At 50.1% G+C, this 25,375-nt stretch overlaps 1 protein-coding gene across 1 annotated transcript in view; it reads right to left on the minus strand.

Annotated features, from left to right (window-relative positions):
- Positions 1-22,876, minus strand: part of LOC135811253 (tripartite motif-containing protein 2-like) — a 190,324-nt gene extending 167,448 nt beyond the window's left edge. The window contains exons 1-2 of the mRNA XM_065324457.1: positions 22,660-22,876; positions 14,857-15,045 (exon numbers count right to left, since the gene is read on the minus strand). Of these exons, the coding sequence (XP_065180529.1) occupies positions 14,857-15,045; positions 22,660-22,849 (379 nt within the window). The 5' untranslated portion in view covers positions 22,850-22,876. The remainder of the gene's footprint in view (positions 1-14,856; positions 15,046-22,659) is intronic.
- Between the last annotated feature and the right edge of the window lie 2,499 nt (positions 22,877-25,375).

The following is a 25,375-nucleotide window of genomic DNA, read 5'->3' on the forward strand; positions in this document are numbered from 1 at the left end:
CACTGGTCAGTAGGGATAGACTGGTCACAAGTCACACTGGTCAGTAGGGATAGACTGGTCACTAGTCACACTGGTCAGTAGGGGTAGACTGGTCACTAGTCACACTGGGCAGTAGGGATAGACTGGTCACTAGTCACACTGGTCAGTAGGGAAAGACTGGTCACTAGTCACACTGGTCAGTAGGGATAGACTGGTCACTAGTCACACTGGTTAGTAGGGATAGACTGGTCACTAGTCACACTGGTCAGTAGGGATATACTGGTCACTAGTCACACTGGTTAGTAGGGGTAGACTGGTCACTAGACCCACTGGTCAGTAGGGATAGACTGGTCACTAGTCACACTGGTCAGTAGGGATAGACTGGTCACTAGTCACACTGGTCAGTAGGGATATACTGGTCACTAGTCACACTGGTCAGTAGGGATAGACTGGTCACTAGTCACACTGGTCAGTAGGGATAGACTGGTCACTAGTCACACTGGTCAGTAGGGATAGACTGGTCACTAGTCACACTGGTCAGTAGGGATAGACTGGTCACTTGTCACACTGGTTAGTAGGGGTAGACTGGTCACTAGACACACTGGTCAGTAGGGATAGACTGGTCACTAGTCACACTGGTCAGTAGGGATAGACTGGTCACTAGTCACACTGGTCAGTAGGGATAGACTGGTCACTTGTCACACTGGTTAGTAGGGGTAGACTGGTCACTAGACACACTGGTCAGTAGGGATAGACTGGTCACTAGACACACTGGTCAGTAGGGATAGACTGGTCACTAGTCACACTGGTCAGTAGGGATAGACTGGTCACTAGTCACACTGGTCAGTAGGGATAGACTGGTCACTAGTCACACTGGTCAGTAGGGGTAGACTGGTCACTAGTCACACTGGTCAGTAGGGATAGACTGGTCACTAGTCACACTGGTCAGTAGGGATAGACTGGTCACTAGTCACACTGGTCAGTAGGGATAGACTGGTCACTAGTCACACTGGTCAGTAGGGATATACTGGTCACTAGTCACACTGGTCAGTAGGGATAGACTGGTCACTTGTCACACTGGTTAGTAGGGGTAGACTGGTCACTAGACACACTGGTCAGTAGGGATGGACTGGTCACTAGTCACACTGGTCAGTAGGGATAGACTGGTCACTAGTCACACTGGTCAGTAGGGATAGACTGGTCACTAGTCACACTGGTCAGTAGGGGTAGACTGGTCACTAGTCACACTGGTCAGTAGGGATAGACTGGTCACTAGTCACACTGGTCAGTAACGATAGACTGGTCACTAGTCACACTGGTCAGTAGGGATAGACTGGTCACTAGTCACACTGGTCAGTAGGGGTAGACTGGTCACTAGTCACACTGGTCAGTAGGGATAGACTGGTCACTAGTCACACTGGTCAGTAGGGATAGACTGGTCACTAGTCACACTGGTTGGTAGGGGTAAACTGGTCACTAGACACACTGGTCAGTAGGGAAAGACTGGTCACTAGTCACACTGGTCAGTAGGGATAGACTGGTCACTAGTCACACTGGTCAGTAGGGGTAGACTGGTCACTAGTCACACTGGTCAGTAGGGGTAGACTGGTCACTAGTCACACTGGTCAGTAGGGATAGACTGGTCACTAGTCACACTGGTCAGTAGGGGTAGACTGGTCACTAGTCACACTGGTCAGTAGGGATAGACTGGTCACTAGTCACACTGGTCAGTAGGGATAGACTGGTCACTAGTCACACTGGTCAGTAGGGATAGACTGGTCACTAGTCACACTGGTCAGTAGGGATAGACTGGTCACTAGTCACCACTGGTCAGTAGGGATAGACTGGTCACTAGTCACACTGGTCAGTAGGGGTAGACTGGTCACTAGTCACACTGGTCAGTAGGGGTAGACTGGTCACTAGTCACACTGGTCAGTAGGGGTAGACTGGTCACTAGTCACACTGGTCAGTAGGGATAGACTGGTCACTAGTCACACTGGTCAGTAGGGGTAGACTGGTGACTAGTCACACTGGTTGGTAGGGGTAGACTGGTCACTAGTCACACTGGTCAGTAGGGATAGACTGGTCACTAGTCACACTGGTCAGTAGGGATAGACTGGTCACTAGTCACACTGGTCAGTAGGGATAGACTGGTCACTAGTCACACTGGTCAGTAGGGGTAGACTGGTCACTAGTCACATTGGTCAGTAGGGATAGACTGGTCACTAGTCACACTGGTCAGTAGGGATAGACTGGTCACTAGTCACACTGGTCAGTAGGGGTAGACTGGTCACTAGTCACACTGGTCAGTAGGGATAGACTGGTCACTAGTCACACTGGTCAGTAGGGGTAGACTGGTGACTAGTCACACTGGTTGGTAGGGGTAGACTGGTCACTAGTCACACTGGTCAGTAGGGATAGACTGGTCACTAGTCACACTGGTCAGTAGGGATAGACTGGTCACTAGTCACACTGGTCAGTAGGGATAGACTGGTCACTAGTCACACTGGTCAGTAGGGGTAGACTGGTCACTAGTCACACTGGTCAGTAGGGATAGACTGGTCACTAGTCACACTGGTCAGTAAAGATAGACTGGTCACTAGTCACACTGGTCAGTAGGGATAGACTGGTCACTAGTCACACTGGTCAGTAGGGGTAGACTGGTCACTAGTCACACTGGTCAGTAGGGATAGACTGGTCACTAGTCACACTGGTCAGTAGGGATAGACTGGTCACTAGTCACACTGGTTGGTAGGGGTAAACTGGTCACTAGACACACTGGTCAGTAGGGAAAGACTGGTCACTAGTCACACTGGTCAGTAGGGATAGACTGGTCACTAGTCACACTGGTCAGTAGGGGTAGACTGGTCACTAGTCACACTGGTCAGTAGGGGTAGACTGGTCACTAGTCACACTGGTCAGTAGGGATAGACTGGTCACTAGTCACACTGGTCAGTAGGGGTAGACTGGTCACTAGTCACACTGGTCAGTAGGGATAGACTGGTCACTAGTCACACTGGTCAGTAGGGATAGACTGGTCACTAGTCACACTGGTCAGTAGGGATAGACTGGTCACTAGTCACACTGGTCAGTAGGGATAGACTGGTCACTAGTCACCACTGGTCAGTAGGGATAGACTGGTCACTAGTCACACTGGTCAGTAGGGGTAGACTGGTCACTAGTCACACTGGTCAGTAGGGGTAGACTGGTCACTAGTCACACTGGTCAGTAGGGGTAGACTGGTCACTAGTCACACTGGTCAGTAGGGATAGACTGGTCACTAGTCACACTGGTCAGTAGGGGTAGACTGGTGACTAGTCACACTGGTTGGTAGGGGTAGACTGGTCACTAGTCACACTGGTCAGTAGGGATAGACTGGTCACTAGTCACACTGGTCAGTAGGGATAGACTGGTCACTAGTCACACTGGTCAGTAGGGATAGACTGGTCACTAGTCACACTGGTCAGTAGGGGTAGACTGGTCACTAGTCACATTGGTCAGTAGGGATAGACTGGTCACTAGTCACACTGGTCAGTAGGGATAGACTGGTCACTAGTCACACTGGTCAGTAGGGGTAGACTGGTCACTAGTCACACTGGTCAGTAGGGATAGACTGGTCACTAGTCACACTGGTCAGTAGGGGTAGACTGGTGACTAGTCACACTGGTTGGTAGGGGTAGACTGGTCACTAGTCACACTGGTCAGTAGGGATAGACTGGTCACTAGTCACACTGGTCAGTAGGGATAGACTGGTCACTAGTCACACTGGTCAGTAGGGATAGACTGGTCACTAGTCACACTGGTCAGTAGGGGTAGACTGGTCACTAGTCACACTGGTCAGTAGGGATAGACTGGTCACTAGTCACACTGGTCAGTAGGGATAGACTGGTCACTAGTCACACTGGTCAGTAGGGATAGACTGGTCACTAGTCACACTGGTCAGTAGGGGTAGACTGGTCACTAGTCACACTGGTCAGTAGGGATAGACTGCCCGCTAGTCAAACTGGTCAGTAGGGATAGACTGGTCACTAGTCACACTGGTCAGTAGGGGTAGACTGGTCACTAGTCATACTGGTCAGTAGGGATAGACTGGTCACTAGTCACACTGGTCAGCAGGGGTAGACTGGTCACTCGTCACACTGGTCAGTAGGGACAGACTGGTCACTGGTCACACTGGTCAGTAGCGACAGACTGGTCACTAGTCACACTGGTCAGTAGGGATAGACTGGTCACTAGTCACACTGGTCAGTAGGGATAGACTGGTCACTAGTCATACTGGTCAGTAGGGATAGACTGGTCACTAGTCACACTGGTCAGCAGGGGTAGACTGGTCACTCGTCACACAGGTCAGTAGGGACAGACTGGTCACTAGTCACACTGGTCAGTAGCGACAGACTGGTCACTAGTCACACTGGTCAGTAGGGATAGACTCGTCACTAGTCGCACTGGTCAGTAGGGGTAGACTGGTCACTAGTCACACTGGTCAGTAGGGATAGACTGGTCACTAGTCACACTGGTCAGTAGGGATAGACTGGTCACTAGTCACACTGGTCAGTAGGGATAGACTGGTCACTAGTCACACTGGTCAGTAGGGGTAGACTGGTCACTAGTCACACTGGGCAGTAGGGATAGACTGGTCACTAGTCACACTGGTCAGTAGGGAAAGACTGGTCACTAGTCACACTGGTCAGTAGGGATAGACTGGTCACTAGTCACACTGGTTAGTAGGGGTAGACTGGTCACTAGACACACTGGTCAGTAGGGATAGACTGGTCACTAGTCACACTGGTCAGTAGGGATAGACTGGTCACTAGTCACACTGGTCAGTAGGGATATACTGGTCACTAGTCACACTGGTCAGTAGGGATAGACTGGTCACTAGTCACACTGGTCAGTAGGGATAGACTGGTCACTAGTCACACTGGTCAGTAGGGATAGACTGGTCACTAGTCACACTGGTCAGTAGGGATAGACTGGTCACTTGTCACACTGGTTAGTAGGGGTAGACTGGTCACTAGACACACTGGTCAGTAGGGATAGACTGGTCACTAGTCACACTGGTCAGTAGGGATAGACTGGTCACTAGTCACACTGGTCAGTAGGGATAGACTGGTCACTTGTCACACTGGTTAGTAGGGGTAGACTGGTCACTAGACACACTGGTCAGTAGGGATAGACTGGTCACTAGTCACACTGGTCAGTAGGGATAGACTGGTCACTAGTCACACTGGTCAGTAGGGATAGACTGGTCACTAGTCACACTGGTCAGTAGGGGTAGACTGGTCACTAGTCACACTGGTCAGTAGGGATAGACTGGTCACTAGTCACACTGGTCAGTAGGGATAGACTGGTCACTAGTCACACTGGTCAGTAGGGATAGACTGGTCACTAGTCACACTGGTCAGTAGGGATAGACTGGTCACTTGTCACACTGGTTAGTAGGGATAGACTGGTCACTAGACACACTGGTCAGTAGGGATGGACTGGTCACTAGTCACACTGGTCAGTAGGGATAGACTGGTCACTAGTCACACTGGTCAGTAGGGATAGACTGGTCACTAGTCACACTGGTCAGTAGGGGTAGACTGGTCACTAGTCACACTGGTCAGTAGGGATAGACTGGTCACTAGTCACACTGGTCAGTAACGATAGACTGGTCACTAGTCACACTGGTCAGTAGGGATAGACTGGTCACTAGTCACACTGGTCAGTAGGGGTAGACTGGTCACTAGTCACACTGGTCAGTAGGGATAGACTGGTCACTAGTCACACTGGTCAGTAGGGATAGACTGGTCACTAGTCACACTGGTTGGTAGGGGTAGACTGGTCACTAGACACACTGGTCAGTAGGGAAAGACTGGTCACTAGTCACACTGGTCAGTAGGGATAGACTGGTCACTAGTCACACTGGTCAGTAGGGGTAGACTGGTCACTAGTCACACTGGTCAGTAGGGATAGACTGGTCACTAGTCACACTGGTCAGTAGGGATAGACTGGTCACTAGTCACACTGGTCAGTAGGGATAGACTGGTCACTAGTCACACTGGTCAGTAGGGGTAGACTGGTCACTAGTCACACTGGTCAGTAGGGATAGACTGCTCGCTAGTCACACTGGTCAGTAGGGATAGACTGGTCACTAGTCACACTGGTCAGTAGGGATAGACTGGTCACTAGTCACACTGGTCAGTAGGGATAGACTGGTCACTAGTCACACTGGTCAGTAGGGATAGACTGGTCACTAGTCACACTGGTCAGTAGGGGTAGACTGGTCACTAGTCACACTGGTCAGTAGGGATAGACTGCTCGCTAGTCACACTGGTCAGTAGGGATAGACTGGTCACTAGTCACACTGGTCAGTAGGGGTAGACTGGTCACTAGTCATACTGGTCAGTAGGGATAGACTGGTCACTAGTCACACTGGTCAGCAGGGGTAGACTGGTCACTCGTCACACTGGTCAGTAGGGACAGACTGGTCACTAGTCACACTGGTCAGTAGCGACAGACTGGTGACTAGTCACACTGGTCAGTAGGGATAGACTCGTCACTAGTCGCACTGGTCAGTAGGGGTAGACTGGTCACTAGTCACACTGGTCAGTAGGGATAGACTGGTCACTAGTCACACTGGTCAGTAGGGATAGACTGGTCACTAGTCACACTGGTCAGTAGGGGTAGACTGGTCACTAGTCATACTGGTCAGTAGGGATAGACTGGTCACTAGTGACACTAGTCAGTAGGGATAGACTGGTCACTAGTCACACTGGTCAGTATAGTAGGGGTAGACTGGTCACTAGTCACACTGGTCAGTAGGGGTAGACTGGTCACTAGTCATACTGGTCAGTAGGGATAGACTGGTCACTAGTCACACTGGTCAGTAGGGGTAGACTGGTCACTAGTCACACTGGTCAGTAGGGGTAGACTGGTCACTTGTCCGACTGGTCAGTAGGGATAGACTGGTCACTAGTCACACTGGTCAGTAGGGATAGACTGGTCACTAGTCACACTGGTCAGTAGGAGTAGACTGGTCACTAGTCACACTGGTCAGTAGGGATAGACTGGTCACTAGTCACACTGGTCAGTAGGGATAGACTGGTCACTAGTCACACTGGTCAGTAGGGATAGACTGGTCACTAGTCACACTGGTCAGTAGGGGTAGACTGGTCACTAGCCACACTGGTCAGTAGGGGTAGACTGGTCACTAGCCACACTGGACAGTAGGGATAGACTGGTCACTAGTCACACTGGTCAGTAGGGGTAGACTGGTCACTAGTCACACTGGTCAGTAGGGGTAGACTGGTCACTAGTCACACTGGTCAGTAGGGGTAGACTGGTCACTAGTCACACTGGTCAGTAGGGGTAGACTGGTCACTAGTCACACTGGTCAGTAGGGGTAGACTGGTCACTAGTCACACTGATCAGTAGGGGTAGACTGGTCACTTAGTCACACTGGTCAGTAGGGATAGACTGGTCACTAGTCACACTGGTCAGTAGGGATAGACTGGTCACTAGTCACACTGGTCAGTAGGGGTAGACTGGTCACTTAGTCACACTGGTCAGTAGGGATAGACTGGTCACTAGTCACACTGGTCAGTAGGGGTAGACTGGTCACTACTCACTCTCAGCCTCAGCCGCCGCCCGGCAGCGATGTCAGAGTGCCGTGCCACGTGACCTCCACGCTTGTCGCTGGATTCCCTAGCAACCAGCTGAAATGATGGCACAAAAAAAGGCCAGTAGTGCAGTACGCCAGAATGCCAGTCGCGGCCAGAGCGTGCAGTACTTGGCACGCGGGATATTCAAATGTGACCTGAAGACGTCAGTGACAAGCTTGGTCGTGACTATTGCCACGAAAATAGAAGATGAACTTTCGTATCCGCGTTTGTGCGGGCGCGCTGCGCCTACGGATCTGGGAGTATGGCCGCCGACAAGTTAGCGTATGTTCAGTCGCCTTTTTCATCTCTTGCGCTGCCTGATACAGGTTTGATTTTAGTTCCATCGTGTTCCCCGTCGTCCAATTTAGTTTGCTGCCAAGTTTCACCGGCGTATCACGCCGCGCACCAGACTTGTAGTATTTTTCGCGACAGGTACTCCATTGCTGGATACACCGCCATCATGAGTGTTCGTCCAGCAAAGGGACAGGCGGTGAAGATGTGTTGTCGAGTCTTGGACTCAAGGAGGAGCAGCTATTGCAGGATAAGCCCCTGCCTAGCATGATCGGAAACGTTTCAAATGCATTGGTGTTAGAACTGATGAAGTTCAAAGCGGACCACAACCAGGATCATAATCTACTTGTCGAACTCTTCTTGTCTTGGAGAATGGCCAAATCACAACTCATACTTCGGCTACTCTTCAACAGTCTTCTTGAATTTCTCCAACAGTTTGCAGCAACAAAAAAAAACAGCACAGCTACGGTATGTACATTTTGTACAGTGCGCAAGATTATTCATGAGCCGCGATCCCTGTTGTCAAGACCGATTTTGTGCCGTGGTGAGATCTGGTTTGTGTACAGTGCGGCATGGTGCTTTTCGACAATGGCGGCGCTTACCCCGCGCACTCTAAACTGGAATAAGTCCACTATATTTGCTCCGATTTGCTTCAAACTTTGCCAGTTTACTCTACTTGTCTTCAGGAATCGGATGGTATTACAATATTTGCCCGATTCTCAAAACAGAAATTTACCCTTGTAATGTTCCTGAGTGAACATCAAGTTAGTTCCTGCACTCCATAGATCAACTTCACTCCACAAGTCCCAGACAACAACTAAAGTTTATTTACATAGAACAAGGAAAGATAAAGATGCACAACCAGGATCCATATATGTACACAGTACGGGAATGCATATGGGTAACCGATCCCGGAACGGATCGGGTACAACAACGGGACCACAACATCTCCCTTTTTATGTTCAAAGAGAGAGAGGTTACAGAGGTAACAGCTCGAAGAATATTTAGTCATATACATACAGAGGAGATAGGGTAGAGACAGACAAATACTACATGCAGTTCACGATCATCAGTGTCAGCGACTGGAGTGAGCATGAGCAATGACTAATGCGTTTACAGGTCGAGTCTGTTCAGCGGCCGGGATGGACGTGCTGATCGGCGCAAGGTAGGCTGGAACTCGACATCAGCGGATGGAGGTTCTGCAGGTGTAGTGACATTCAACTGCGGTGTTGGTGTTGGTTGCACATCAGGTAGCAACTTGACGTGGCGACGGTTGCGGCGGTACTCGGACAGGTTGTCGGTCGTGACAATATAGGATCTGTCGGAGACACGGTCTGCAATCACGGCTTCGGAAGCGAGATCTTGCACCCAGACTCGGTCGCCTTGGGTCAATGGTGGCAGAGATTGTGCTCGGTGTGACGAGTCGTACGTCTCACTCTGTCGGTCTTTCTGCCTCACCTCGAACTTCCTTAGTTTGGCGAGATCAGGCCAACTTGGAGCGAGGGATTCCGCTGTACATGGGAGGTGTGTGCGTAGACGACGACCAAACAGGAGCTCGGCTGGGGAGTAGCCATTTGCGAGGGGTGTTGACCTGTAACTGAGTAGGGCATCGTTGAGGCTGTTGTTGGTCTTCAGGAGACGCTTGAATGTTCGAACTGCTCGCTCAGCTTCACCGTTGCTCTGTGGGTAGTGCGGGCTACTGGTGCGGTGGGTGAGCTGCATTTGGGCTGTGAATGCGGCGAATTCAGCACTTGCGAACTGTGGACCGTTGTCCGACACAAGGACTTGAGGGATGCCATGGATGGCGAACAGCTCGTGGAGTTCCTTGATGACGGCTCCAGAGGTAGTCTTCCGTAGCGGGATGGCGTGAATGTACCTGGAGAAGTAGTCGACAGCAATGAGGTACTCCTGACCGTCATGTTGGCAGAGGTCGACTCCTATTCTCTCCCATGGCAAAGAGGGAAACGCAGTTGGAGACAGAGGCTCTGGCGGCTGAAAACGATGCTTGGTGCAGGTCAGGCAGTTCTGCACGCATTCTGAAATGGCACGTGTGATACCTGGCCACCAGACGGAGGACTTCGCACGGGCCAGGCACTTGGTTATGCCTTGGTGGCCGTCATGCAAAGTGGCAAGTGTAGCTTTGCGCTCGGACGCCGGGACTACGATCCGAAATCCGTGGTACAGCAGACCGTCGTGAACTGAGAGCGAGCCACGTTCGTTGCGGTAGGCTTCCAGGTCTGCGTTGACCTTGGTCGGCCAGCCATGGAGGGTACGCTGGATTACTTGTTGCAGGACTGGATCGTCAGCAGTGGCTGTAACGAGAGCGTGTTGCTTGGTAGGACTGCATAGAGACGACAGGACAGCGGCGATGGTGGCTTCCGAGTCACTGTGTAGGTCGGATACGGTTGCTGGCGTGTCAGGAAGAGGAGCTCTGGACAGCGTGTCGGCGAGAACCATGTTCTTGCCAGGCACGTACTCTGCCTGTACATCATAGCGCATGAGTCTGATCAGTAGACGTTGGCAGCGTAGAGGTACTCGGTCGAGGTCACGCGTGTTCATTAGTGGGACCAGCGGCTTGTGGTCCGTCTGAATGGTAAATCGGGGCGCTCCGTAGAGGTATTGATGGAAGTGTTCACATCCCCAGACCGAGGCGAGGAGCTCTTTCTCGATCTGGGCATACCGTTTCTCTGCTGCTGTCATGGTGCGTGAGGCGTACGCGACCGGCTTCCACTCATTGTCGTGGAACTGTAGCAGTGCAGCACCCAATCCATAGCTGCTCGCATCAGCCGTGACGATGGTCGGTGCAGACGGGTCGTAGTACGCGAGACACGGGGCTGAGGCAGCTAGGCGTTTGAGCTCTGTGAAAGCTAGCTCATGTGCTTTGGTCCATTGCCACGTCGCGTCGCACCGGAGTAGCTCGCGCAGTGGGGCGGCTACGGTCGACAATGACGGCAGAAACTTGGAGAGGTATGTGAAGAGACCGAGTGCACGACGGAGCTCTTCCACATCAGCTGGTGCTGCGAGGCGCTCAATGGCATCCAGCTTAACTGGGTCAGGGTGGACACCCTTGTCGCTGATCCGATGGCCCAGGTACTTTAGGGACGTGCATCTGAACTTAGACTTGTTCAGATTCAGTGTCAGACCGGCATCACGGAGTCGGTTCTCGACGGCGAGCAGAGCAGCATCATGCTCAGCCATCGATGAAGCATAGACGATGATGTCGTCTATGAACACTGCTACGTTGGGAATATCGCTGAGTAAACCTTGTAGCCGGCGCTGGAATATCTCAGGCGCGCTCGTTATGCCGAAGGGAATGCGGTCGAACTTGAAGCGGCCATAGGGAGTGATAAACGTCGTCAGCAACGACGCTTCCTCGGAGAGTGGGATCTGCCAGAAGCCAGACGTGGTGTCCAGCGTAGAGAATATGGTAGAACCGTTGAGTTGTGCGAGCGTGTCGTCCACGGTCGGTAATGGGTAGTGCTCTCTCTTGACGCTGGCATTCAGGCGCTTGAGGTCTACGCATACACGCAAATTGCCGTTCGGCTTGAGGACCGACACGAGGGGTGAACACCAGTCGGTCGGCTGCTCGACTTTTGTGATGACACCTGCTTTTTCCATACGCTCCAGGTCGGTACGAACCTTGAGGCAGATGTGTATTGGAATGCGTCGAGCATTTACACAGTTGTATGGTTTGCAGTCTGGCTTCAACTCAATCTCGACTGGCTTGCCTAGCATGCATCCGATTTTCGGCTGGGCATCTGAAGAGCCAACATGAAGACGTTGTACTAGGCCCATCAGTTCAGATGTCTGCCTGCTCAGCAAGTTGACACCACCAGTGGCAATGACCAGGATAGTGACTGGGTACTGTACATCACGGAACACAGCACAAGTGTGGAACTCACCCTGTATCGTGAGCTGGTTCCCATCAGGCCCAATCATACGTGTCTGGCACGGACTGAGTTCTGGCGGTGCAGATAAAGCGTTGTAGCTGGCCTGCGTCATAATGTTGAGATCAGCCCCAGTGTCGATTTTGAAATCGAGGTGTGAGCCGCACAGATCCAGTCGTACTATCCACGGCTCGTCAGCGGTGTGGGTAGAAGCAGCTCCAAGGAAATTTTCGCCGACGGGGTCCGACTGCAAGTCAAACTCAGCTACATGCACATAATCGTTGTGTGCTGCACTGGTGGAGGCAGACCGGCAGACGCTGGCGAAGTGTCCAGATTTACGACACTTGTTACACGACTTGTCCTTGGCAGGGCATTCGTCACGGTTCGATTTGTGGTCTTTGGAGGAGCCACACCACGAGCACTTCTTACTGTTGCTCGAGTCTCGTTGGGACTTGACCTGTGGTCGCTTTCCTGTCGATCCGTAACTTGCGTAAGCAGGGGACTTGCCGTGTTTCCGTTGCGGTGAGGTAGCTGCAGCAGCTTGGCTCACCCGGGGCGTTTGCTGGGCGACCTCGGCGTTTACGGACTCCGTTTTGCGTGCCAAGCTCACGGCAGTCTCGAGTGTCAGCTGAGCGTGATCCTCGAGCTGTAGCTTCTTCGAAACTTCTCGGTTCGTCATATGGGCCACCAACCTGTCGCGGATACGCTCATCGGACTTGTCAAACGCGCAATATTTGGCTGCGGCACGGAGACGACGCACATACTCTTCTACGGATTCACCTGGGTTCTGGACACACCTTTCAAACAATGTCCGTTGGTGGATTACGTTTACACCCGGGCGAAAATACTTGTCAAAGGCCTCCAGTACCTTGTCGAGTTTCTTCTTATCATCCGCGGACAGAGATAGAGACTCAAAGATAGGATCGGCTTCGGCTCCCATGGAGTAAACTAAAGTGTCTACTTGGCGTTGCCCGTCCGCCTCGTCCAATTTGGACAAAGAACTAAAGCGTTCAAAACGGGTCTTCCAGAGTGGCCATGCTTCTGGGGTGGAGAAATCGAACGGGGCAGGTACAGGAAATTTGGCAGACGACATGACTAACTGCTACTTCTGACACCATGTAATGTTCCTGAGTGAACATCAAGTTAGTTCCTGCACTCCATAGATCAACTTCACTCCACAAGTCCCAGACAACAACTAAAGTTTATTTACATAGAACAAGGAAAGATAAAGATGCACAACCAGGATCCATATATGTACACAGTACGGGAATGCATATGGGTAACCGATCCCGGAACGGATCGGGTACAACAACGGGACCACAACAACCCTGACATCGCTATCACTAGTCACACTGGTCAGTAGGGATAGACTGGTCTCTAGTCACACTGGTCAGTAGGGATAGACTGGTCTCTAGTCACACTGGTCAGTAGGGGTAGACTGGTCACTAGTCACACTGGTCAGTAGGGGTAGACTGGTCACTAGTCACACTGGTCAGTAGGGGTAGACTGGTCACTAGCCACACTGGTCAGTAGGGGTAGACTGGTCACTAGCCACACTGGACAGTAGGGATAGACTGGTCACTAGTCACACTGGTCAGTAGGGGTAGACTGGTCACTAGTCACACTGGTCAGTAGGGGTAGATTGGTCACTAGTCACACTGGTCAGTAGGGGTAGACTGGTCACTAGTCACACTGGTCAGTAGGGGTAGACTGGTCACTAGTCACACTGGTCAGTAGGGGTAGACTGGTCACTAGCCACACTGGTCAGTAGGGGTAGACTGGTCACTAGCCACACTGGACAGTAGGGATAGACTGGTCACTAGTCACACTGGTCAGTAGGGGTAGACTGGTCACTAGTCACACTGGTCAGTAGGGGTAGACTGGTCACTAGTCACACTGGTCAGTAGGGGTAGACTGGTCACTAGTCACACTGGTCAGTAGGGGTAGACTGGTCACTAGTCACACTGGTCAGTAGGGGTAGACTGGTCACTAGTCACACTGGTCAGTAGGGGTAGACTGGTCACTAGTCACACTGGTCAGTAGGGATAGACTGGTCACTAGTCACACTGGTCAGTAGGGATAGACTGGTCACTAGTCACACTGGTCAGTAGGGGTAGACTGGTCACTAGTCACACTGGTCAGTAGGGATAGACTGGTCACTTGTCACACTGGTCAGTAGGGATAGACTGGTCACTAGTCACACTGGTCAGTAGGGATAGACTGGTCACTAGTCACACTGGTCAGTAGGGGTAGACTGGTCACTAGTCACACTGGTCAGTAGGGATAGACTGGTCTCTAGTCACACTGGTCAGTAGGGGTAGACTGGTCACTAGTCACACTGGTCAGTAGGGATAGACTGGTCACTAGTCACACTGGTCAGTAAGGATAGACTGGTCACTAGTCACACTGGTCAGTAGGAATAGACTGGTCACTAGTCACACTGGTCAGTAGGGGTGTAGCGTGGCCCAAGTGGTTGGGCACACAACAACCAACAAGTCTCACCAGAGCAAGGAGAAGTTTGAAGAAATGAAGGATGATCTTTCTTCAGAGACAGAGCTTTTTATATGTGCCAAGACTAAGAGAGTTCAGGTTTCACATAACAACGAGCAACGGTTTAGACCAATCAGGAGATAGAGAGATGGCACAGATTCGGCCAATCAGAAGACATTTATTGGAAGAAAGTAAAGAAAAAAGGAAAGCTTCTGAAAAAGGTAGGTTCGAACTTCACATGCAAAGGATACTAGTCTTATTACTGTACAGGTTTAAACACACCAAGCTACAGTGACACAGGCACTAGACTACAATGCAACAGGTACAAGGTTGAAGAATCTGCATGCTCTACAGGGGTAGACTGGTCACTAGTCACACTGGTCAGTAGGGGTAGACTGGTCACTAGCCACACTGGTCAGTAGGGGTAGACTGGTCACTAGTCACACTGGTCAGTAGGGGTAGACTGGTCACTAGTCACACTGGTCAGTAGGGATAGACTGGTCACTAGTCACACTGGTCTTTAGTTAAAAGTTTTACTGGAGACCTTGAAAAAATGTACTCACCTTGTTGAATGGTGGTAACAGCTGCTGAGACACGTGAAACCTTATCATTAGTGTCTTGCTGGTGCTCCAGTAGTTGTCCAATGCTTGTTGAGGTTGTAGCACTTTGCTCCTGTAGTTGACGGACAGTTGTGTTGGTCTGGTTTTGCATTTCCACTATGCGTTCACATGCTGCAGTTGTATCTTGTTCACCTATATACATGATAAGATAGGTACGCATAAATACTCTCTCACATGCACACACATGTGTATGCACCCATGTACCAATGCACAAGTACACACACACACACACACATATATACATGTATACAAACACACAGACACACACACACACACACACACACACACACACACACACACACACACACACACACACACACACACACACATACACACATACACACACATCGGTCCTCGACAAGCGATGTATCCGCTGCGTTGCCAACCAGCCATTCCCCTCCAACACAGATCCGATCTACACCCGTCTTGGCCTCATCCCCATCATCCAAAACACCCACTGTAAACTCCGCCTCCTCATGCTTCGTATCCCCACCTCCAGAATTAGTAATATTCTGTGCAAGCGCCTACGTCGCCATACTGAAGGCGTCACTCGGATCAATGATCCAAATGCGTATGTTCTCCCTGCCACGAGGCGGGTCTCTGGTGACTGTCGGCCGCTCGTTTCTGCTGTTAGATTATGGAGCGCTCTGCCCCAAGAGTTCAAGTCCCTCGCCTGCCATAGATCATTCAAGAGACTTTTAAAGGCATATTTTTATGGCTACCCAGCATCTAGGTTTGCACTTGGAGTTGTGACTCAACTGTGACTCAACTGTGACTCAACTGTGCTTTTTTTTCGTTATGTTTGTCTTTTGTTCTTCTTTCCTTTTTCCCTCATACGTTTTCTTCTTCTTCCTTTTTCTTATTTTCCCTTTCTCTTTTTTTCTTTTTGAGTATTTGCAGTAGGGGTGAAACAATTATAAAGAATATTCGAATACTCGTTTGGATTTTTCAAATATAATCGTACTCGGAATAAATCAGAGTACTCGCTCATACATGGTACATACATTTACCACAGAAGTCTGCAGTTTCAGAGCAGCAGTCAGCAGATATTGATGTGAAGACTGTGTGGTGAATATTTGTACACGAGTAGAGAGAGCCCAAATGACCCACCAACCAATACACCCGAGAAAAGAACTACCTATCGGTTCAATCAGGGTTGTATCATGTGATTTTTGAGGAGGTTGGTGTGCGATTTTTAGGATATCAAGAATACTCGAATACTCGAATATTCGATCGGAGAAAATCAGAGTACTCGAACTCGGGATCTCAGTGCCAACTTTCACCCCTAATTTGCAGTCTGTGTTTTCTGTGTTTTTCTCTCTTTCGTGGAGGCTTGCTTGTTGTATCCTTGGCTTTCGGCCGTTACTTTTATCGCCATCATAATATTGGGCACCATTGCCCATTTGGTCAGCGATACAAAATAAAATTTCAACAATAACAACAACACACACCTTGGACCTTGGACACGATACCATATTCTGGCTATGCGGACCCCATGGGGGGTTGAGCAGGTTTGGAACAGCAGGGGCGATGACGGAAAAGGTCCTGTGTGTTTTGTGTGTCCTGAATTGTGTATTTATTCTGTTTCAAACAAACACCCAGAATGCCGACACGCGTGTTTATTCCAGTACAAGGCCAAAGGATGCAGTGCTGCGCACATGTGCACGGGCAGAGATCTACGTGCGTAGTAGGTAACTTTAAATACTAAATTAGTAGCAGTAGTACTACTAGAGTACTAGTACAATCGTTCATGTAAATGCACTCGCTACATGCACTCGCTACATGCACTCGCTACATGCACTCGCTACATGCACTCGCTACATGCACTCGCTACATGCACTCGCTACATGCACTCGCTACATGCACTCGCTACATGCACTCGCTACATGCACTCGCTACATGCACTCCCTACATGCACTCGCTACATGCACTCCCTACATGCACTCGCTACATGCACTCGCTACATGCACTCGCTACATGCACTCGCTACATGCACTCGCTACATGCACTCGCTACATGCACTCGCTACATGCACTCGCTACATGCACTCGCTACATGCACTCGCTACATGCACTCGCTACATGCACTCGCTACATGCACTCGCTACATGCACTCGCTACATGCACTCGCTACATGCACTCGCTACATGCACTCGCTACATGCACTCGCTACATGCACTCGCTACATGCACTCGCTACATGCACTCGCTACATGCACTCGCTACATGCACTCGCTACATGCACTCGCTACAAGCACTCGCTACATGCACTCGCTACATGCACTCGCTACATGCACTCGCTACATGCACTCGCTACATGCACTCGCTACATGCACTCGCTACATGCACTCGCTACATGCACTCGCTACATGCACTCGCTACATGCACTCGCTACATGCACTCGCTACATGCACTCGCTACATGCACTCCCTACATGCACTCGCTACATGCACTCGCTACATGCACTCGCTACATGCACTCGCTACATGCACTCGCTACATGCACTCGCTACATGCACTCGCTACATGCACTCGCTACATGCACTCACTACATGCACTCGCTACATGCACTCGCTACATGCACTCGCTACATGCCTTCGCTACATGCACTCGCTACATGCACTCGCTACATGCACTCGCTACATGCACTTGCTACATGCACTCGCTACATGCACTCGCCACATGCACTCGCTACATGCACTCACGCGATCCCAGCAGCGCAGTAAAACTAGTTTTAGTGCATGCAGTTTATTAGTAGATTCTACCAGCACTACACTTTTCATAACCAGCGGTTCGCAAAAAATCAAGGTCGAATTTTTCGGGGGGTGCACGTGCCCCGTGCCCCTCACGGGTGACACCCCTGACAAAACTTGTATCGGTAATAACTTTGGCATACATCAATATTTTTCAACCAAATTTTGTGTGTCGATACATTGGATTAGTTGTCATCGATTGCCGGTATCAAATTTCAATTAGGGGCAGAATGACGTCAACAGTGCTACTTTTTATGTTCAGATTTCAACCCAAAACGCGGAGTAACGAAAAATAGTAAGGCCACAAATCCTGATGAATTGGATAGCCTTTGGGCCCTAGATAAAGCATATTGGTGGATATTGTACATAGATAACAACATTTCGCTGGAAACCAGTGTCGACTTGTTTCACCATACGCACTGTACACATTTAGTATACGAAGCAGTCGTACCTCGGGGTCTGCTCAGTCTCACCACCGCGATGAACGGGTGTTTAGTATCGATATCCAGCACATTCCTGCTTGCTGGGATGTACAGCTAGCCAATGCAACAGCTCTCATTCGCCAAAGTCATTCCCCACACTCCTCGTCTATGGATGAAGCTGTAATTGCTGTTTCAAAATAGCCACATTGTCTCCTACACATACTAATTACTGTGAAGCTACTTGAATGCATGCTACTGTGCTGTACATGTAGTGCATGCTGTGCTGTACATGTAGTGCATGTTGTGCTGTACATGTAGTGCATGCTGTGCTGTACATGTAGTGCATGCTGTGCTGTACATGTAGTGCATGCTGTGCTGTACATGTAGTGCATGCTGTGCTGTACATGTAGTGCATGCTGTGCTGTACATGTAGTGCATGCTGTGCTGTACATGTAGTGTATGCTGTACTGTACATGTAGTGCATGCTGTGCTGTACATGTAGTGCATGCTGTGCTGTACATGTAGTGTATGCTGTGCTGTACATGTAGTGTATGCTGTGCTGTACATGTAGTGCATGCTGTGCTGTACATGTAGTGCATGCTGTGCTGTACATGTAGTGTATGCTGTACTGTACATGTAGTGCATGCTGTGCTGTACATGTAGTGTATGCTGTGCTGTACATGTAGTGCATGCTGTGCTGTACATGTAGTGTATGCTGTGCTGTACATGTAGTGTATGCTGTGCTGTACATGTAGTGTATGCTGTGCTGTACATGTAGTGCATGCTGTGCTGTACATGTAGTGCATGCTGTGCTGTACATGTAGTGCATGCTGTGCTGTACATGTAGTGCATGCTGTGCTGTACATGTAGTGCATGCTGTGCTGTACATGTAGTGCATGCTGTGCTGTACATGTAGTGTATGTTGTGCTGTACATGTAGTGCATGCTGTGCTGTACATGTAGTGCATCACACCAGATGCACTGTACATCTACCTGCACGAGAGCCAAGCATGGATGCACTTGAGTAGGGCACTTGACTCCCACTCGAGATTGCTGGTCACAACTGATCTGAGTCTGTACTCGACTGTGCTTGTGTCGTTGTGACTTGCAAGTGCACTCTGTACTGTACAGTACAGAAACAAGGCAAGTGCAGTTTTCAGTGCATGGACTCAGCTACTAAAACATTTTGTGGAAGCAAACAAGCCTTCTTTATGATCTTGGTCATTTTTCTCAATCGACTCCGCGCTTTGAGCTAGATCAGAACACAGTAGATGTGTGCGTGGGGTTTTGCCCAACTAGAACTGGAGTCCTCACGTGACCCAGGTCGCGCCGAGCTAATCACTCAGGTCAGCAGAACTCCTGCTTGCGACTCAACACATTTGCCGTAAAAGCCCGTGTATCGGCCCTGGGCGTATAGAATAGCAGCCTCGATTTCCTGGGCGTATACAAGGGCACGGGCGTTATTTTGGAACCAGGCGTATACTTGGAATAGTGATAGCAGTAAGTATTGGGTATCAGTACCTGTACATGTACTGGTGTTGCCGGCATACCTCGGCGTATACATGGGCATGGGCGCCATTTTGAAACAAAAGTGTTGACTTCCCCTGACTAGGCGTGTACACGGAGGGTGGGCATAATTTCGAGTGGGGTTATAATATTCGCGGGATCCGCGTCGGCATTGCTTGAATGTTCGTTCAGAAACACACAAACTAGCCTTCGCATCCGCAGGCCGCCACTATGCCTATTAACCTTAGTGGCGAATGCAGACCTCACAAGTGAGTCAGGGGAGAGGAGGTTAGTCTCTCAACCAATCGGGTGTGTAACGGCCCATAACCCTGTAAACTGCATCCTTGTTATTCTCACTCGGAGCTGTGAGTACCCAGTTGGCCGTGGGTGTCGGCGCAGTTCAACATACGTAAAAAGTCTTTTATACGCTCCCTGCTACCAGCGCAGGTCTTGAACTCGGGACCTCATGATTCGCAGGCAGGCCTGCAAACCAATCGGCCATACGCCTTGGTGCATGGGGTTATACAGAGGCTTTTCCGGTATTCCGTCCGATGTCATCTTCGCTGCGAGTGGGGAGCTTCATGCTCACGATAAAAGAGAACGTCATAATAATTATCTGAATACTTCATCAGAGAAAACTATTCGAGCTCACAGCGACACAAGACAATGGCCATGATAAAGATACTGGTACAGATCGTGATGGGACTGGCCTCCAATCCAAGTGTTGAAAAAGACTGGAAGTTTTCTTCAAAATAAGATTTTGAAAAAGGCAGAGCGCTCGAGTCCGGCGAACACGGCCAAACGCCATGTTTTCCTTGGTAACGTGACGTCAGCCGCATTATCACCATGGCGAGTTGCAGTGCTGGTCTTGAATTACAGCGGCACCAGAAAAAGTGTCATTATTCTACCTGAGTGGTCAGTAGGGGTAGACTGGTCACTAGTCACACTGGTCAGTAGGGGTAGACTGGTCACTAGTCACACTGGTCAGTAGGGATAGACTGGTCACTAGTCACACTGGTCAGTAGGGGTAGACTAGTCGCTAGTCACACTGGTCAGTAGGGGTAGACTGGTCACTAGTCACACTGGTCAGTAGGGGTAGACTAGTCACTAGTCACACTGGTCAGTAGGGGAAGACTGGTCACTAGTCACACTGGTCAGTAGGGATAGACTGGTCATTAGTCACACTGGTCAGTAGGGATAGACTGGTCACTAGTCACACTGGTCAGTAGGGGTAGACTGGTGACTAGTCACACTGGTCAGTAGGGGTAGACTGGTCACTAGTCACACTGGTCAGTAGGGGTAGACTGGTCACTAGTCACACTGGTCAGTAGGGTAGACTGGTCACTAGTCACACTGGTCAGTAGGGGTAGACTGGTCACTAGTCACACTGGTCAGTAGGGATAGACTGGTCACTAGTCACACTGGTCAGCAGGGGTAGACTGGTCACTAGTCACACTGGTCAGTAGGGATAGGCTGGTAACTAGTCACACTGGTCAGTAGGGATAGACTGGTCAATGGTCACACTGGTCAGTAGGGGTAGACTGGTCACTAGTCACACTGGTCAGTAGGGGTAGACTGGTCACTAGTCACACTGGTCAGTAGGGGTAGTCTGGTCACTAGTCACACTGGTCAGTAGGGATAGACTGGTCACTAGTCACACTGGTCAGTAGGGGTAGACTGGTCACTAGTCACACTGGTCAGTAGGGATGGACTGGTCACTAGTCACACTGGTCAGTATGGGTAGACTGGTCACTAGTCACACTGGTCAGTAGGGATAGACTGATGACTAGTCACACTGGTCAGTAGGGGTAGACTGGTCACTAGTCACACTATTCAGTAGGGATAGACTGGTCACTAGTCACACTGGTCAGTAGGGTAGACTGGTCACTAGTCACACTGGTCAGTAGGGATAGACTGGTCACTAGTCACACTGGTCAGTAGGGATAGACTGGTCACTAGTCACACTGGTCAGTAGGGATAGACTGGTCACTAGTCACACTGGTCAGTAGGGGTAGACTGGTCACTAGTCACACTGGTCAGTAGGGGTAGACTGGTCTCTAGTCACACTGGTCAGTAGGGGTAGACTGGTCACTAGTCACACTGGTCAGTAGGGATAGACTGGTCACTAGTCACACTGGTCAGTAGGGATAGACTGGTCACTAGTCACACTGGTCAGTAGGGATAGACTGGTCTCTAGTCACACTGGTCAGTAGGGATAGACTGGTCACTAGCCACACTGGTCAGTAGGGATAGACTGGTCACTAGTCACACTGGTCAGTAGGGGTAGACTGGTCACTAGTCACACTGGTCAGTAGGGTTAGACTGATCACTAGCCACACTGGTCAGTAGGGGTAGACTGGTCACTAGTCACACTGGTCAGTAGGGTTAGACTGGTCACTAGTCACACTGGTCAGTAGGGGTAGACTGGTCACTAGTCACACTGGTCAGTAGGGATAGACTGGTCACTAGTCACACTGGTCAGTAGGGATAGACTGGTCACTAGTCACACTGGTCAGTAGGGATAGACTGGTCACTAGTCACACTGGTCAGTAGGGGTAGACTGGTCACTAGTCACACTGGTCAGTAGGGGTAGACTGGTCACTAGTCACACTGGTCAGTAGGGATAGACTGGTCACTAGTCACACTGGTCAGTAGGGATAGACTGGTCACTAGTCACACTGGTCAGTAGGGGTAGACTGGTCACTAGCCACACTGGTCAGTAGGGGTAGACTGGTCACTAGTCACACTGGTCAGTAGGGATAGACTGGTCTCTAATCACACTAGTCAGGAGGGATAGACTGGTCTCTAGTCACACTGGTCAGTAGGGATAGACTGGTCACTAGTCACACTGGTCAGTAGGGATAGACTGGTCTCTAGTCACACTGGTCAGTAGGGGTAGACTGGTCACTAGTCACACTGGTCAGTAGGGATAGACTGGTCTCTAGTCACACTGGTCAGTAGGGATAGACTGGTCTCTAGTCACACTGGTCAGTAGGGGTGGACAGGTCACTAGTCACACTGATCTTTAGTTATAGGTTTTACTGTAGTCCTTGGAAAAAATATACTCACCTTGTTGAATGGTGGTAACAGCTGCTGAGACACGTGAAAGCTTATGGCTAGTGTCTTGCTGCTGCTCCAGTAGTTGCCCAATGCTTGTGGCACTTGTAGCACTTTGCTCCAGTAGTTGTCCAATGCTTGCGGAGGTTGTAGCACTTTGCTCCTGTAGTTGACGGACAGTTGTGTTGGTCTGGTTTTGCATTTCCACTATTCGTTCACATGCTGCAGTTGTATCTTGTTCACCTATATACATGATAAGATAGGTACACATAAACACTCTCTCACATGCACACACATGTGTATGCACCCATGTACCAATGCACAAGTACACAAACACACACATATATATACATGTATATACAAACACACAGACACACACACACACACACACACACACCTTGGACCTTGGATGCTATGCCATATTCTTGCTATGTGGGCCCCATGGGGGTTGAGCAGGTTCGGAACAGTAGGGGCGATGACGGTATAGGCCCTGTGGTCTACTGAAACGCCGCCCGCAATTGCAAACGACGCAGAAGGAGCTACGGTCTGCGTTGGATGCTCTGGCCGAGCCACGGCTGCACTTCTGACGCTTCATGCCTTGGTGCGATAGCACATAGCAGTTGCAGCTGGCGCAGTGGAAGCTGAAGCGTTCGCAGGACATATTGTTCGCAACCGGTGACTCAAGTGTGTCAGAAGATGCCTCTGCTGGTGATTTTGCTGGCGAGCACTTGCGTCGGGCAAATCCACCCTTGCTCAAGAACCATCTGTTGCACTGGTCGCAGTGACAACTTCCTGGCTGTTGGCTTAAGGGGCAGCCTACCCATAAATTTCATATGGCATTCAATTGACCGTAACTTTGGTGTTTCTCAATGGATTTGAGTGGAATTTTGACTACGCACTCCTGCCACTATGCTGGCCCTCAAGACATGATTTACAAGTTCTTGCGCCTCATTGACAGGCTTTCCAGGCTGGAAAAACTCAAATTTCCGGTAATGTTCCACGGAGTGCGAGCCACCCAGGAGCCAAACAAATGCATTTTCAATTGTTCACATTTTTGTGCCCATTCAGTCCCTGTGCGGGACCCAAATCTAAAACAAGTCAAGAAGCAGCCATGGGTGGTGGGGTAGGGCCCCTCAACGTGGCCCTGGAATCTGTGACAACGGAACGAGTGGGCGTTCTCTCACAGACTCCCACAGACCCAAATCAATTTTTGAATTTTTTTAGGTTTAGCACGTGCTGCGAGGTCGTACCTTTGATACAACAGCCAGTGCTGGGACGTCCACAGCAAGCCATTTCCACAGCGCTGCACACTGTTGTGATCTCGAACTCACTGAACTGATTTTATTGTAAAGAAGACACGAACTTATAGAGTGTGAAGAAGAGTATAGCGAAATAGAGAGCGGTGGAAGGAGACCCACTGGACAGCTGGATAGTGTATCAATAAGCGCACGAGGGGAAGGCTAGACAGTTTGTCTCTAGACATCAATAGGTATTGTACGAAAGGCCAGTCAATAGCACTAAGGAGTGAAGTCAACCACAACACAGACAATAGCTTCAGACAATCATGACAGGCATGATACGGATGATATAACACACACCAAATCCAGGATACCCTCAGAAACCGGCAAAGACTACCACTCACGTTCCGCTACTGCCTAGTACTGAATCCTGACTGACTTCTTGACACGACTCAAACTTGCCAAAGTAACTAAATCAACGTCAACTGCAATAATCAAGCCGCATATCTGCAACGTCACGATGGTGCTGGCAAAAGTCCTGCTGCACGTGGCTCAAAAACGTGATTTTTGGACTTGGAGCAAAATTCTGCACACTTTCGCGTGTTTCCATACGACAAGTTGCGCACTGTCTGCTCAAATTCAAATACAATGCTGCCAACAAATGACAGCGTGCAACAAAAAATCTTTCCTTGCAAGGGCACATTTTAGGCCATAACTCTTGAACGGCTGGTCAGATCGGGACACAATTTTCAGAGAATTTGCAGCTATTCACGCTCTTTCAACTGACGTAGCACTCAATATGAATAATATTATTTACAAATCCGATTTTTCAGCGAATTTTGGGTTGTCTGCCACCTTAAGGGCAGGTCACGCGTAGCTGTACGCTTGTGTCGCTTCCTGTCACGTACACGACTGAAGGAGCGGTGACAAGTTTGGCACACAACCGGTGATGGTCGAGGTTTGTTCTGCTTGTCTGGCAAACAACGGTAAGCCTTGCGCCATTTGGAGCGACAAGAGGTGGCCACTTCATACCAGTCGTCAGGTGGTTTGACGCCACTCCGAACACAGTCTCGCCACCTTTTCTGCGGACCATAGGCAGGTCTCTTGTTTGGAAACGCACCGAACAGTAGAGCCTTCGGGATGCGCTCATCCTCCATCCTTGACACATGACCAAGCCACTCAAGGCGACGTCTGCTGAGACGACACTCCATGTCCAAGGTATCTCCCCAGCACTCCAGAACTTCAACATTAGTTGTCCTGTCATTCCATAGATCTTGACAACTGATGCCCAGAATGGTGCAGACACAACAGCGATGAAAGACAGACAGCGCATGAACATCAGCCTGTAGCGGTACCCAGCATTCGGACCCATATAGGAGAGTCGACAGCACACAAGCATTGTACGCTAACCGTTTGATGGATATTGTCAGTGATATATCGTGGATTATCGCCTTCTTAGCATTTGACCCCACTAATTTCCCTGATACCTA

Source organism: Sycon ciliatum, chromosome 3 (genome assembly GCF_964019385.1).
Source record: "Sycon ciliatum chromosome 3, ocSycCili1.1, whole genome shotgun sequence".
NCBI classification, from domain to species: Eukaryota; Metazoa; Porifera; class Calcarea; order Leucosolenida; family Sycettidae; genus Sycon; species Sycon ciliatum.